The 12,213-nt window shown below is 44.2% G+C and overlaps 1 protein-coding gene across 2 annotated transcripts in view; it reads right to left on the bottom strand.

Annotated features, from left to right (window-relative positions):
* Window positions 1-10,399, bottom strand: part of AATF (apoptosis antagonizing transcription factor) — a 99,426-nt gene extending 89,027 nt beyond the window's left edge. For both annotated transcript variants that reach the window (XR_003004880.1, XM_024757633.1), the window contains exons 1-4: window positions 10,178-10,399; window positions 8,961-9,152; window positions 6,105-6,530; window positions 5,510-5,647 (exon numbers count right to left, since the gene is read on the bottom strand). Coding sequence is in view for 1 of the 2 variants with exons in the window: in XM_024757633.1 (XP_024613401.1) it covers window positions 5,510-5,647; window positions 6,105-6,530; window positions 8,961-9,152; window positions 10,178-10,268 (847 nt within the window). In the remaining variant the exon portion in view is untranslated. The remainder of the gene's footprint in view (window positions 1-5,509; window positions 5,648-6,104; window positions 6,531-8,960; window positions 9,153-10,177) is intronic.
* Between the last annotated feature and the right edge of the window lie 1,814 nt (window positions 10,400-12,213).

Genomic DNA, 12,213 nt, shown 5'->3' with positions numbered 1-12,213 from the left:
CGTACCCCCAAAAAAAAAAAAAAAAAAAAAAAAAAAAAAAAAAAGTGAAAGGCTGAAATAAACCTGAGTATCCATCAATACAGATTGGCTAAATAAACTGCAGTAAATCAATAAAATGGAATATTCTGTAGCCACTGAAAATGCTGACATACATCTAAATATACTGACATGAAATATGTTAAGTAGAAAAAAATAAGCTTACAAAATAGTACATACTTGTAAGATTCCATGTTTGTTTAAAAAAGTGTGTGTGTGTATGTGTGTGTAAACACAGAAAAAGGTCTGAAACGATATTCATCAAAATGACAACTGTTGGCTACCTCTGGGTAGTAAGATTACAGGTAATCCTTATTTTCTTCTTTATGCTCTTACGTATTTTCTGAATTTCTGAAGTAGGCATGACATGATTTTATAATTAGAACAGTAAAGCTATTTTTAAAAATAATAGCCATCAGCTGAAACAAAAAGATCAATCTTCCTCACACCATATTGGCTAGATGAAGTCTACAGTAATAAGAGTCCTTAATCCTACACTATGCTACACTTGGAGAAGCTTGCAAGTGCCTTCGTCGTCCCAAGCAATACTTAAACCTATCCCAAGTAATTACGGATATTCCAGGGTTCTACAGATCATTTGTGAGAACTCTGTCATGAACCCACAAAGCGTTAATCGAGCTAACACTGAAATAGATGTTCATGGATTTGTCACCTAAGGCAACTAAGTAATAACAAAGGGGGAATTTCCCTGACAATATTGGTTGCCTATGGGATAGGGGACTGGGTAGCAGGGGTACGGGGTGGGAAGGAGGATTTTCTCTGCAGTCATTAGCATCTTTTGAATTTTGAGCCATGTGAATACAATGCCTACTTAAAAATAAATAATATTTAAAAAACAAAACAGAAACATTATCTATCAAGATTCCGATTGCCATGACTTACTCAAAATTTTAAAAGTTGTTCTTTAAGGTGTCTATTAGTGCTGTGGTCAAATAGGCATTAAAATTTTTAGTCTATTCAAGTCAAAATAGTTGAGGGGCTTGGGGAAGAGCCACAGAGGGATGAGAGGGTGAACTCGAACTAGAAGTGGGAAGATGCGGGGCGGGCACAAACAAAACGTAACTTCTTAATAGTGGAATTTGTGTTTATACTCTTAAGCAAGTAGAAAATCTCAACACTTCCTCTCTATTTATATTACATTATACTGTGTTCTTGGGGGGATTTTGCTTATAGGAAATATCAAAATGTCAACCACTGTTTCTATTAAAGGTCTTCAATGATATTGCATTTTAGACCTATAATGAAACATGGTGCTCACTGCAATCTGTACTGCATCTCATTAAATACATTAATAACATGCATTTCACTAAAAGGTCAACTTATTATGGCTGAAGTTTGGCTTTCCTTTAATCATTTCATTTAAAGCTATAGAGCAAACTCTTAAAAGACAATAGAGAGCGCCTCTTACAGGAATGCTCCCTCAATTCCCCATCTATTCAAACCAGTTATGTTTATTAAGAAATCACTGTTAGTGTTTTTGTGTGGGATGATATTGTGATTTTTTTAAAATGCTTTTCTCTTAGAGATCCATGCTGATTTTCTGATAAAATGATAGGATGTCTGGTGTTTGCTTCAAAATAAAGCAGAAGTAGGGGGTGAGTTAGTATAAGTAGATGAAATAAGATACGCCGTGACTTGATAAGTGTTTAGCGGGTAAAGGTATATGGGTTCACTATACAATTCTCTCTACTTTTATATAGGTTTGATATATTCCATAATGAAAAGTTTTAAACAACTCATGCTGAGGTTTCCTTAAATAACATGCCTTTTTCCTTATACATTGCTGCTACCAACATAAAAGAACTGCCTCCTAACGCTACAGAAGTTTTTAAAAGAAAATCAGAGAGGAAAAAGCTAACCTCTTTAGAGAAATGGTTTTGTGCATGGAAAATCCCTTAATTTTGCTAAGGCTACTTCATGACTTACCACTTATGCAACTACTAAAATATCAAAAAATGCCTCTGAAATTATTTCACATCAAGAGGTATCCAACATTTGGGGACTAAGTGTGTTGGGGAAGAAAGGAGATATTTGTTTAGTTTCTGAAAAGTAGAGTTTAAGGTGCTTAGAGTACAAAGGCATGCTGCTCGGGACTTGACTGTGGCTGAAATACAGCTGGAAGTCTGCTCTGTTCTAGAGGCTACTGTTAGGACTATGAGAGTAAATGACAGAGCCAAGGAGAGAATATGCCAAGAAAACACAGCCTGAGAACAGGATCTTAAATGCAGTGAAACTGACACTGAGAGGATAAAAGAGGAGTCAGAAAAGCAGGAGAACCCACACATCACATGCAGTAGCGCCAAAACCTAAGGGAAAAATTTCAAGGAAAGGTTGAAAGCTTCACAGAGGCAGCAGCTGGGTCCGGCAATAAGGAAATCTCTGATCACCTTCTCACAGTCATAGAGGCCAAAGCTGAATTCTAAGTATTACACTAGAATATAACACTACTGGGCTTCCCTGGTGGCGCACTGGTTAAGAATCCGCCTGCCAATGCAGAGGACACGGGTGCGAGCCCTAGTCCGGGAAGATCCCACATGCCGTGGAGCAACTAAGCCCGTGTGCCACAACTACTGAGCCTGCGCTCTAGAGCCCGCAAGCCACAACTGCTGAGCCTGCATGCCACAACTACTGAAGCCCACATGCCTAGAGCCCATGCTCCGCAACGAGAAGCCTGCGCACCACAACGAAGAGTAGCCCCCGCTCAACACAATTAAAGAAAGCCTGCGCACAGCGATGAAGATCCAATGCAGCCAAAAGTCAACAAATAAATTTATTTTAAAATAATAATAAAAGAATATAACACTACCCATTTTCCAGAACAAATGGTTAATTTAAATTATATAGGGAATCTGAACACTAACAAAAAGTCAAAAAACACTGGAGACAGTGGGAACGATGGTCAGTTACAGTGACAACCGTCATTCACAGGGCTGAACACTGCCAAACGCCTCTTTCTGCAGAAGAGGAGAACACATGTACGTAACATTTGCGGTGTGCAGTGTGCCAGACACTGTGCTAATGCTTTATATCGATTACGTCCTTTAATCTTCACAATCATATTATCCCCATCTTACTGTGAAGTTAAGTAACTTGCTCCAGGTCACTCAGCTAATCCACTGCTGAGATGGAATCTAAACCCAGGCAGTCTGACCTTACTGTAAGACCAACCAAACTGAAAAGAGATTTAATTAAAGAAATTAAGTTCCAGTGTTTGTTCTGGGGTCAGTACAAATTCAGCCTATGTTCCACACCAGCTATATAACATAGTATAAATTGTTCATCCACAGTTATGTAACCAAGAAGTTTTTCTTCAACTCTGCTCACCAAGATAGGGAACTACACAACATATTATATCATATTGTCATAAAGGTAGAAACAAGAATTAGCTACCCTTCAGATGCATAGAAATTCTGGTAACCAGAAAACGCTCCTAGCTAACTAATAAGGACCTACTGTATAGCACAGGGAACTCTACTCAATACTCAATTCCACAATGGCCTACGTGGGAAAAGAATCTAAAAAAGAGTGGATGTATGTATAACTGATTCACTTTGCTGTACACCTGAAACTAACACAACATTGTAAATGAACTATACTCCAATAAAAATTTCAAAAAAAAGAAAACTCTCCACCCTCCCACCTTAGAATATGTGATACCAAATAAACATTCCTTTCTTCTCCCTCTTCCGCTGCAACCCACCTAGTCAGATTAGGAGACATCTGTCAGATTAACTGGAATTCATCAACGAGGCAAAGAGGCAATTGGTTAAGTACAAAAAGAGATCGGGGAATTCCCTGGCGGTCCAGTGGTTAAGGCACAGCGCTCCCAATGCAGGACACGTGGGTTAGTTCCCTGGTGGGGGAACTAAGATCCCACATGCCACATGGCACGGTCAAAAAAATAAAATAAAATAAAAATGTTTCTTTTTTAAGTGTTTAAAATGATCGGAACTGTTGCAAAATAAAAGTTAAATAACATTAAAACAGCTAAAAAACTGAACTGTATCCAAGAGTAAGAATGCGTCCCTTATACCGAGCACTGATAAAACCTTAAAATATCTACATCTTGAGATGAACCCCCAAAAAAGCGGGGACAGGGTTGGCTCAAGCAAGAAGAGTAATGAGTAACAAAATGGCAAAGGCCTTATTGTGAAACATTTAGGACATTTAATCTAGAGTAGTCTTGGTCTAGGTCTCATTCCAAAGGCATACCGGAAATCAGGGCACTAGGGCGTTAAAAATAGCAGAGAAGTGCCCCCAAAATGTCAAAAATGCTGAAAACCACCAAGCTACCATTTATTTGAGGGAGGAAGCGGGGAAGAGCTGGAGGAGGGGCCACAAAAGACCCACCCTCACAGTAACTGCAGGGTTCCTGACTTCAAGTGTGTCAAGACACACAATCTAAAGACTGGCCCTTGGGAAGTAATTCCTAATTAAACCAAGTAGTCCCCACCAAGAAAGGTTCACACAATTCCTTACCCTAGAAATCCTACCCATTTATCTTAAATGGTTTAAGGTGATTCTAACCAAGAGGCAGAGCCAAATCAGACTGATGTCCTCCTCAGGCCCCTTCTCAGGCTAACTCCACGATATTATAAAAACAAGTTTGAAAGAGCAAATGACAACACTAAGTCTCAGCGTGCAAGTAAGGGATGGTGATTCCAGCCTCTGTGCGCTCACCCCGCATCTCTCTCCTCGGCCCCAGTCCTCTGGTGCCACTGGGTACCCAGGAGGCAGCCCCTAGATCGTAAGGCAGAAAAGCTGGGGGAGGCTGTCTCTGCCGTGCATGATCGAGCTCTCCAACTTTGGGCGACTCATTCTCTTTGGGCGACTCATTCTCTTTGGGCTTTGGCTCTCTCCTCTGTAAAATGAGGGAGTTGGGAGCCAAATAATTGCTAAATTCCTTTGCTCTTCTAAAATTCTTGGACTTTACAGCCCAGCAATTCTCTTTCACAACTTTTTCCTCCCTCTGCGGTCACCATCCTTCATCACCCTCTGTAACCCAAAGGGAGACAGGAGTAAGGTCATCTCAGCATTTTGTTCTAGAAACCACCCAACAAAGAAAGGCATCCTTTAAGCACGTGATATACAAGTTAAACGAACTGAGGTTAGTCATTCACTGTCTCCCTTTCATTCTATGCCAGTGGTTTTTCCCTGAGCGCTAAAGCAGTAGCTCAGAAAGCCAAGAGGAGGGGGAGGGGAAAGTGAGAGCAGGGCTGGAAAAAAGAGGAACAGGCATGACTCAAGCACCCGACCTGTTTCGATCAAAGTTGCCTTCCGTTGATAAGAGGGTTATACTGCTATTTTCTTTTAAGTTAAAAATCACCATTTTATACCATATTATGACTAAAGCCAAGTCTTCTCAACTCTGTGGTGCTGTGAATACAATCCCAGTATATCCCAATGAACCCCAGTGGTTCTAAGCATCCCAATATGCGATAAGTATTCTTACTGTTTTTCAAGGCGCTGGCAAATTCTGGGCCACCTTTGTCCTTGAAAATAGGGAAAACATCTGGTTGAGGAAGCTGATTGGTGGTCAGCAGAGCTTTTTGTAGCTTTATCCTTCCTTCCAAGAGCTGGTCCCACAGTGCTGAGAAAGAAAAAAGAATTCCATTCCTCAGTTAATAAAATCTTCCTGGGGCAGGGAGAGGGGGAGGGACTGGAAATCAAAGCAGTCCCTAAGCAGCATGGTTTTATCAGCTTCATGCCATGGAAACACTCTATTTATTACAGGAAATAAATCCGGTGTCTGGACGCAAATTGACTTGCTACATGAGAGAGAGAATGCTACAGCCCAACGAGAGGAGACGCCGCCCTTCTCTTCAACCCTCCACAGCTGCCAGAAGTACTAGAGCAGAACCAGCAAAGCAGCTGAGCGAAGCAAGAGCAGGCCAAGCACAGGGGAACAGCGCTTTGGGCCTCTAGGTAAGTGGGGCACGTCACCAACTAATTGGAAGGACACAGGAGACAGCAAACGCCCACAAACAAACAAAAAGGAGATCAAATGTGGACACTCAAAACAAGCAAACAGCAAGCCGTGTACAAACCTATCTGGTTTTTCACAGCCTGGCCTTTCTCCACTTCCTCGGAAACTTTGACCTCGGAGAAGGTCATCACCACCCCGTCGTCCTCACTGGTCCTGTCTTCGGCTTTGTCTTCCTCACTCTCACCTTCAAAGTCTTCCTCACCACCCCCTTCCTCCATACCACTCTCCTGCTCTTCGTCTTCCTCGTCCTCACTGCTACCGAGGTCATCCATTCCCTCGGTAAACTTTTCAAAGTCACTGATGCTCTGGACACTGAAGCCCGACGCCTTCCTGGAGTGGCTTCTGCTCCTCTTTTTCCAGGCCAGGCTACTGTCACCATCAGCACACTCCAGTTCCTCAGCACTCATGGCATCCTCACCGGATTCCTCCAGGCCCAGACCCTCTGAATCTCCACCTCCAGACCCTTCCTCATCAGATATTTCTTGATCTAAACAAGGGAGGGAAGAAGGAGAAAAAGAAAAAAAAGTTACCTTAAAACAAATACTAGGCCATATCTTTCATTTTAACTAAAGTATCATGACACCTATCCAAAAAAAAAAGTATTACTGTATTCAATGCAACTCAACTAATATTTATTACACATCTACTATCTCTAAAATGCTAAGGGAGAAACAAAAATGAATAAAACATGGGTCCTATGGGATTCCCCTGGCGGTCCAGTGGTTAAGACTCCGCGCTTCCAATGGAGGGGGCTCGGGTTCAATCCCTGGTTGGGGAACTAAGATCCTGAGTGCCACACGGCGCGGCCAAAAAAAATAAACAAACAAAAACAAAAAAAACCCAAAAAACATGGGTCCTATCCTACTGAAAGGCTCTAGTGGGAAAGACAGACCCATAAAAACTATAATACAGAGAAGAATTAAAAGCACTTTGACAGAGTTTTGGTAATCAAGAGGAGGAAGAGATTTTAGCTGTGGACCAAGTGAATTTAAGCAAGGTTATAAGAAAAAGGCAGCCTTTGACCTGGACCTTGAAAAATGGTCAAATTTCATCTGGTGTGAGGGAATTACTGGTTTCCCCAAACCTGCATCTGAAAAAACAGAGTTTATCACTAACTGTCCCAAATGCACAATCTCTGTCACCCTAGTGATGCCTATTAAACACTTATTAAGCACCTATTATGAACCAGCCATGGATAAAAACTAGAGACTGACAAACAGAATGTAGTATCTGTGGGGGCGGGTTCACAGTCCGCTAGGAGTGGTGGATACGCATAACCAGTAGCTACATTACAAAGGCATTAGTATAGTGTACAGAGAGGGGTGAGAGATGGCTTCATGTAAAGGACACAGTATAGTTTTACTTATTACGCATAAGTAACAGGTCATCAGACAGAAAAGAGGGAAGGAAAGGACAAGCAACAGATGCAAAGGTCCAGCACACAAAAGTGCACTGGGGTACAGAATGCTGGGATATGAGGCCAGAGAGTCGCTCAGGGACCAAATCAGGAGGGGTCTTGTCTTCCACGGGAAGGAGTCTGAACTTGATCCTTCAGTAAATGGAATATTAGTTATGGCTCCTGATTTTACTTATGCTTGGGTTATCCTGACACTTACAGGTCTTTAATGATTATCCAATCTCTTCCATGGTAGAACACAGGAAGCATAATCATACAGGGACCTGTTACCAACAACTTTCTTCATAAAATAAAGATTTTTATGAAAACATGATCTCTTAAAGTACTTCTTTAAGTAACAATATATAAACTCAAGACAGAGAAGGCTGTCAAAAACATATATACAGAAACTAAGTGCCAAACAGAAAAGAGAAATAATCCTGTAAGTTCTTTAAATGTATGCCATTTCTCAGATAAAGAAATATTCACAGAGTAGTAGTTTAAAGTATAGATCTTAGAGTCAGACTGCCTTATTTGAGTTCCAGCCTGTACTTACTAGATATATGACCTTGAGCAAGTTACTTAACCAATGTGCCCCTCTATTTCCTTATCTGTAAAATGGGGATAAACAGTACCAACCTCACAGGGCTGTTGGGAGGATTAAATGAGATAATACATGTAATGATATGGTGGTAACATTTTCTGAGGACTTACTATGTACCAGGCTCTTAGAATTTAAAGGACTTACCATAGTGCCTGACACATGGTGAGAGCTCAATAAATATTATACTGGTCCCAGGACTGGTCTATCATTCTCTAAGTAAAGAATATGAAATGAGCTTATCATCTGGGAGCCCCAAGGACTGTAACAGGGACTAAACCATGGATATCACAGCATGAGTGATTGTTTCTTTTATATTATCTGTGGATTCTCAACATGGTCCCTCTGACCTCTCTAAAGGAAAACAAATAGCATCCACTCAATAATCACCATATCCCGTCCCCTTCTTCCACTCTGAGAAACTCACAATCTTTAAAACTATAAGCTCACATCCTCCTAATTGTTGCAGGGAACAGGGAAAGACTATGAAATTTCTACAGTGGCAAAAAAATGAGTGTCACAAATTAATATTATCCAGTGACTCGACGCAAGGCTTGACAAACCAAAGGAAAAGGGTCAAAATCCATGAGTAGCGTGCTCATCAGACACAATGCTTTTTCAACACATAGCCCTCTCCAAAATCCAAATATGCAAGGCCTTTTCTCTCACTCCATTTTAGGGTGAGCCATTAGTGCAAACATTAGGAGTATAGCTACTTAATAGCTCCGGACTTCTGATTCCTTACCGAGTGAAATTCAGTACTTTAAAGGGCCCTTTCTAATGTCAAATCAGTGGTTTCTCCTAAGACAGTAAGTGGGGCATCTGGACTAGTTCTGCAGAGAGCATCAAAAAAAAAAAAAAATTTTACCCCAAAAAATCAGGAAAGAAAGAGTACCATGGAAATAAATACGTCTACTCACCAGATGAACCTGGCAGAGTCTGCTCCCAATGGTCTGCCTTCCAAGCTCTTCTAGAGGTGGTCTTGCCAGAATACCTCTTGTCTGTGTCCAAGAGGGAGGCTGATGCCAGCTTTCTAATGCTACCCACCGCCAGGAAATCATCTTCCCCATCTTCCCCTTCATCAAACCTGTCAATCACTTTGGCAGCAGTGGCTGTCGGGGGAGGGGGAAAAGTAATCAGAATCTCCTGGTTAGAACATACTTTAATGGTAACCCTGTTCAGCCCTTTAAATTCACGCTTGAACGTCCTCTACAAAATCCCCACCAACTTCCAAGAACAGGGACATCATCACCTCCCAACGCAGACCACTTGCTACCTTGCTGCTACAGAAAGCTTTCCTGTACAGAAAGCTGACTCTCTGCATCTACTAGAAGGATATATTTCCATGCCTTGGGTCATAGAAAACTAGTCTAATCCCTCTTCCATGTGTAACAGTCAGCTCAAATATTTTAAGTCAGCCATCATCATGTTCTATCCCACTCCAGCCCATCCCTCAAGGAGTTTTTTTTTTTTTTTTTGGCGTATCCTGGCTAAACGGCCCCAGTTCCCTCAACTAATTATTCCTAAGAAACGGTCCAGCACTCACATTTATCCCTCCGTATTCTCCCTTCCTCACACTTCTCTGACTCAAGCCTAAAGGAGGATTACTCCCAACTAGACCTTGAACACCAGCCTACAGATCAGAAATATCATTCGGCAGCCGCTAAGCAAGTGTGCTGAAGCCTGAAAAGGCTGAAACGGCACCATGGAAGCCTACTTCTTCCTTCATCCTCCAAGTAGGTTCTCAGGGACAGGCAGTTTTTTTAAAAAAAGGATGAGACTTTTTCTTCTCATTTCTAACGCAATGCCAGTAAGGGCATCCTGAAAGATAACCTCCAACCTGCTACCAGACTCTGGCTGCCTGCAACAGCACTGGATCAACAGTTAACCCAAGCCTGAGTCCTCCAGACGCTCCGCCCACCCGAGCACCAAATCTAGAACGCGCGTCCGAAGGATTCCGAAGCCCTCCTCCCCTGCCCCGGGGGCCACCCTCCCGGGAAGCAGTTTTCCTCTGCGCAAGGGGAAGGAGAGTAGGCTAGGCGGCGAGGCCCAGCTGCCGGCCCCTCACAAACCGCCCGGGTCCGCACTGGGCCCGGCCCACGGCTCCGCACGTGGCCTTGCCCCCAACAGGCCTCACCCTCCTCCGGGTCGGCCTCAGGATCCGCCTCGCGCGGTCGCGGGTTCAACAACTGTTCCAGCTGCAGGGCTAAAGGCTGCGGCCCCGCCATGGTCACCAGGTCTCGCCCTGCGCCGCGCTACTGAACGTCGCTCTCCCCCTTCCGAGTCCTCTCGCCCAGAGACTAAGCCCCAGCACATCCAGGGACGCCCGGAGCCGTGCACCCTACTCCCGGCCGGCAACTTCCGGGAGGCTCCCGGGGGGGGCGGGGCTTGCGTCCCTACGTGCGTTGCTAGGATGAAGGCGGAAGCGCCCGGAAGGCTGTCGCGTGTGCGCGTGCGCGTGCGCCGAGGGGGTGTGTTGGGCAGCGCGGGAGCGCGCAAGGGCACGGCATCGCCGCTGGCCCGGAACCGAGACATCCTTGCGTGCAGCCTGTGTCCTCTTGTATAAAGTATGTCACAAGATTTGTCCGAGATTTGCTTAGAAATAAAGTGTAGTGTAACCGTGACCCGTGGTGGCTGATTTGGGAAGGAGGAGGAGTAAAGGGTAAGCGTCTCGAAGCTTACGTGTGATTTAGGGCACGCACAGACTGGGACCAAAAGAAGGTTTGGCATTTCACAATTTGGAGGAGTCTGGGGCCGGGCACATGCCTCTGGCCCCGCGACGGCCACGATTTGGAAATCGTGCCTCAGGGATGGGCATGTGTAAGTGTGCGGTGCACTGCTGGCATTTTTATCAATAGGAATTAGCAAGCGCTATAGCTGTGCGTAAATAAAGATCGATTCTGTAGCTTCTGCAAGTAGCTTTGTCTGTGCAGGGAAAAGGGGTGGAGTGGGGATTACTGCACACCCATCGGTATTGATATCCTTGCTGTTCAAGGATGAGGGCATACTCAGACACTTGAAAGTAGTGCACAAATGCGGGAAATCTCAGGTCTGCAGTTAGAGAGGCACAGGTAGACTCAAAATATAAAGACCCAATAGGATCAGTTTAACTGCACCCAGGCACATAGAAACATACAATCCCTTTATATGCTCTTTCCTTCATCAAGCATTCCCTGACTGCCCGCTATGTGGCAGGCACTGCTAAATGAGATACAAAGATGAGTAAGTTAGATTCTCTTCTGGCAGTGATCAGCCTAGGGGGGCAGACAAACATGTGAAGAGAAACTGCAAAAAGGGATGATCAGGGGAGTAGAAAGTGGTCTATCCTTCCAGTATCTGTTTGAGGTCACCTGTAAAGAACTAGAAGCCCCTAAACGGACACTGCCTCAAATGGATCCAGGAAACAGGGTCAGGGGTGCCCTGTGCCCTTCCTGGGAACAGCCCAGGCCAGTTGGATCCCACAGTTGAACAGCCTGGGGAACCCTCAGTTCTCCAGTGTCTCCTGTGGAACCCAAGGGACATGAGGGTCCCTGAATTCCCTAGTCTCCATACGCATCCGCAGCGTCAAGAACAACAAGAGACCACTTGTTCCATGTCCCCTTCCTAGGTGGTGGCAGGAAGCCCTCAGGGTAGACGCCCACAGACACTGGGAAGGGAAAGCACTCCAGCTAGGATGGTGGCACCGTAGGCAAGGCACTGAGGCAAAGAAAACTGCTTTTTACCACCTGCAATAGAATTCAGTCGAAAACAGCTTTAAAACAAAAACAAAACAAACCATATCCCCTGTAATTGCAGTCTGGTGCCTGCCGTCTGGGGCTTCCAGAGTAAAAGCAGGCTCCACGGACTGGGACAGGCATGGCCCCGGGCTTTGAAGGACAAAAATGTTTCCCTCACCCCACATTTAGGAAACTACCTCCCCCGGTCCTCTTCCCTTCCTATTTGGGACACTAATAAGGCTTAGGAACCTAGCCTTGGGGTAAAGAAAGGGGAGAAAAGGAGCCGGGAGGTGAGGCAAGGCAGAGAGCACCTCTAGCTGTCAGGCAAACAGGACACTGCTGGATAATTCTGGGCAGAAAATGCCTGCTTCCCTACTCTTCTGTCTCTGTCCAGGCACCTACTGACTTGGGAAGCCTTTTGAGGAAGAAATCAAGACCACTCTACTGCTGTTGCACA

This window comes from Neophocaena asiaeorientalis, unplaced genomic scaffold, assembly GCF_003031525.2.
Source record: "Neophocaena asiaeorientalis asiaeorientalis breed wild unplaced genomic scaffold, Neophocaena_asiaeorientalis_V1.1 scaffold327, whole genome shotgun sequence".
Classification (NCBI taxonomy): Eukaryota; Metazoa; Chordata; class Mammalia; order Artiodactyla; family Phocoenidae; genus Neophocaena; species Neophocaena asiaeorientalis.
Note: the sequence above shows the minus strand (reverse complement) of the source record. Positions and strands in the feature narration are given on the sequence as shown.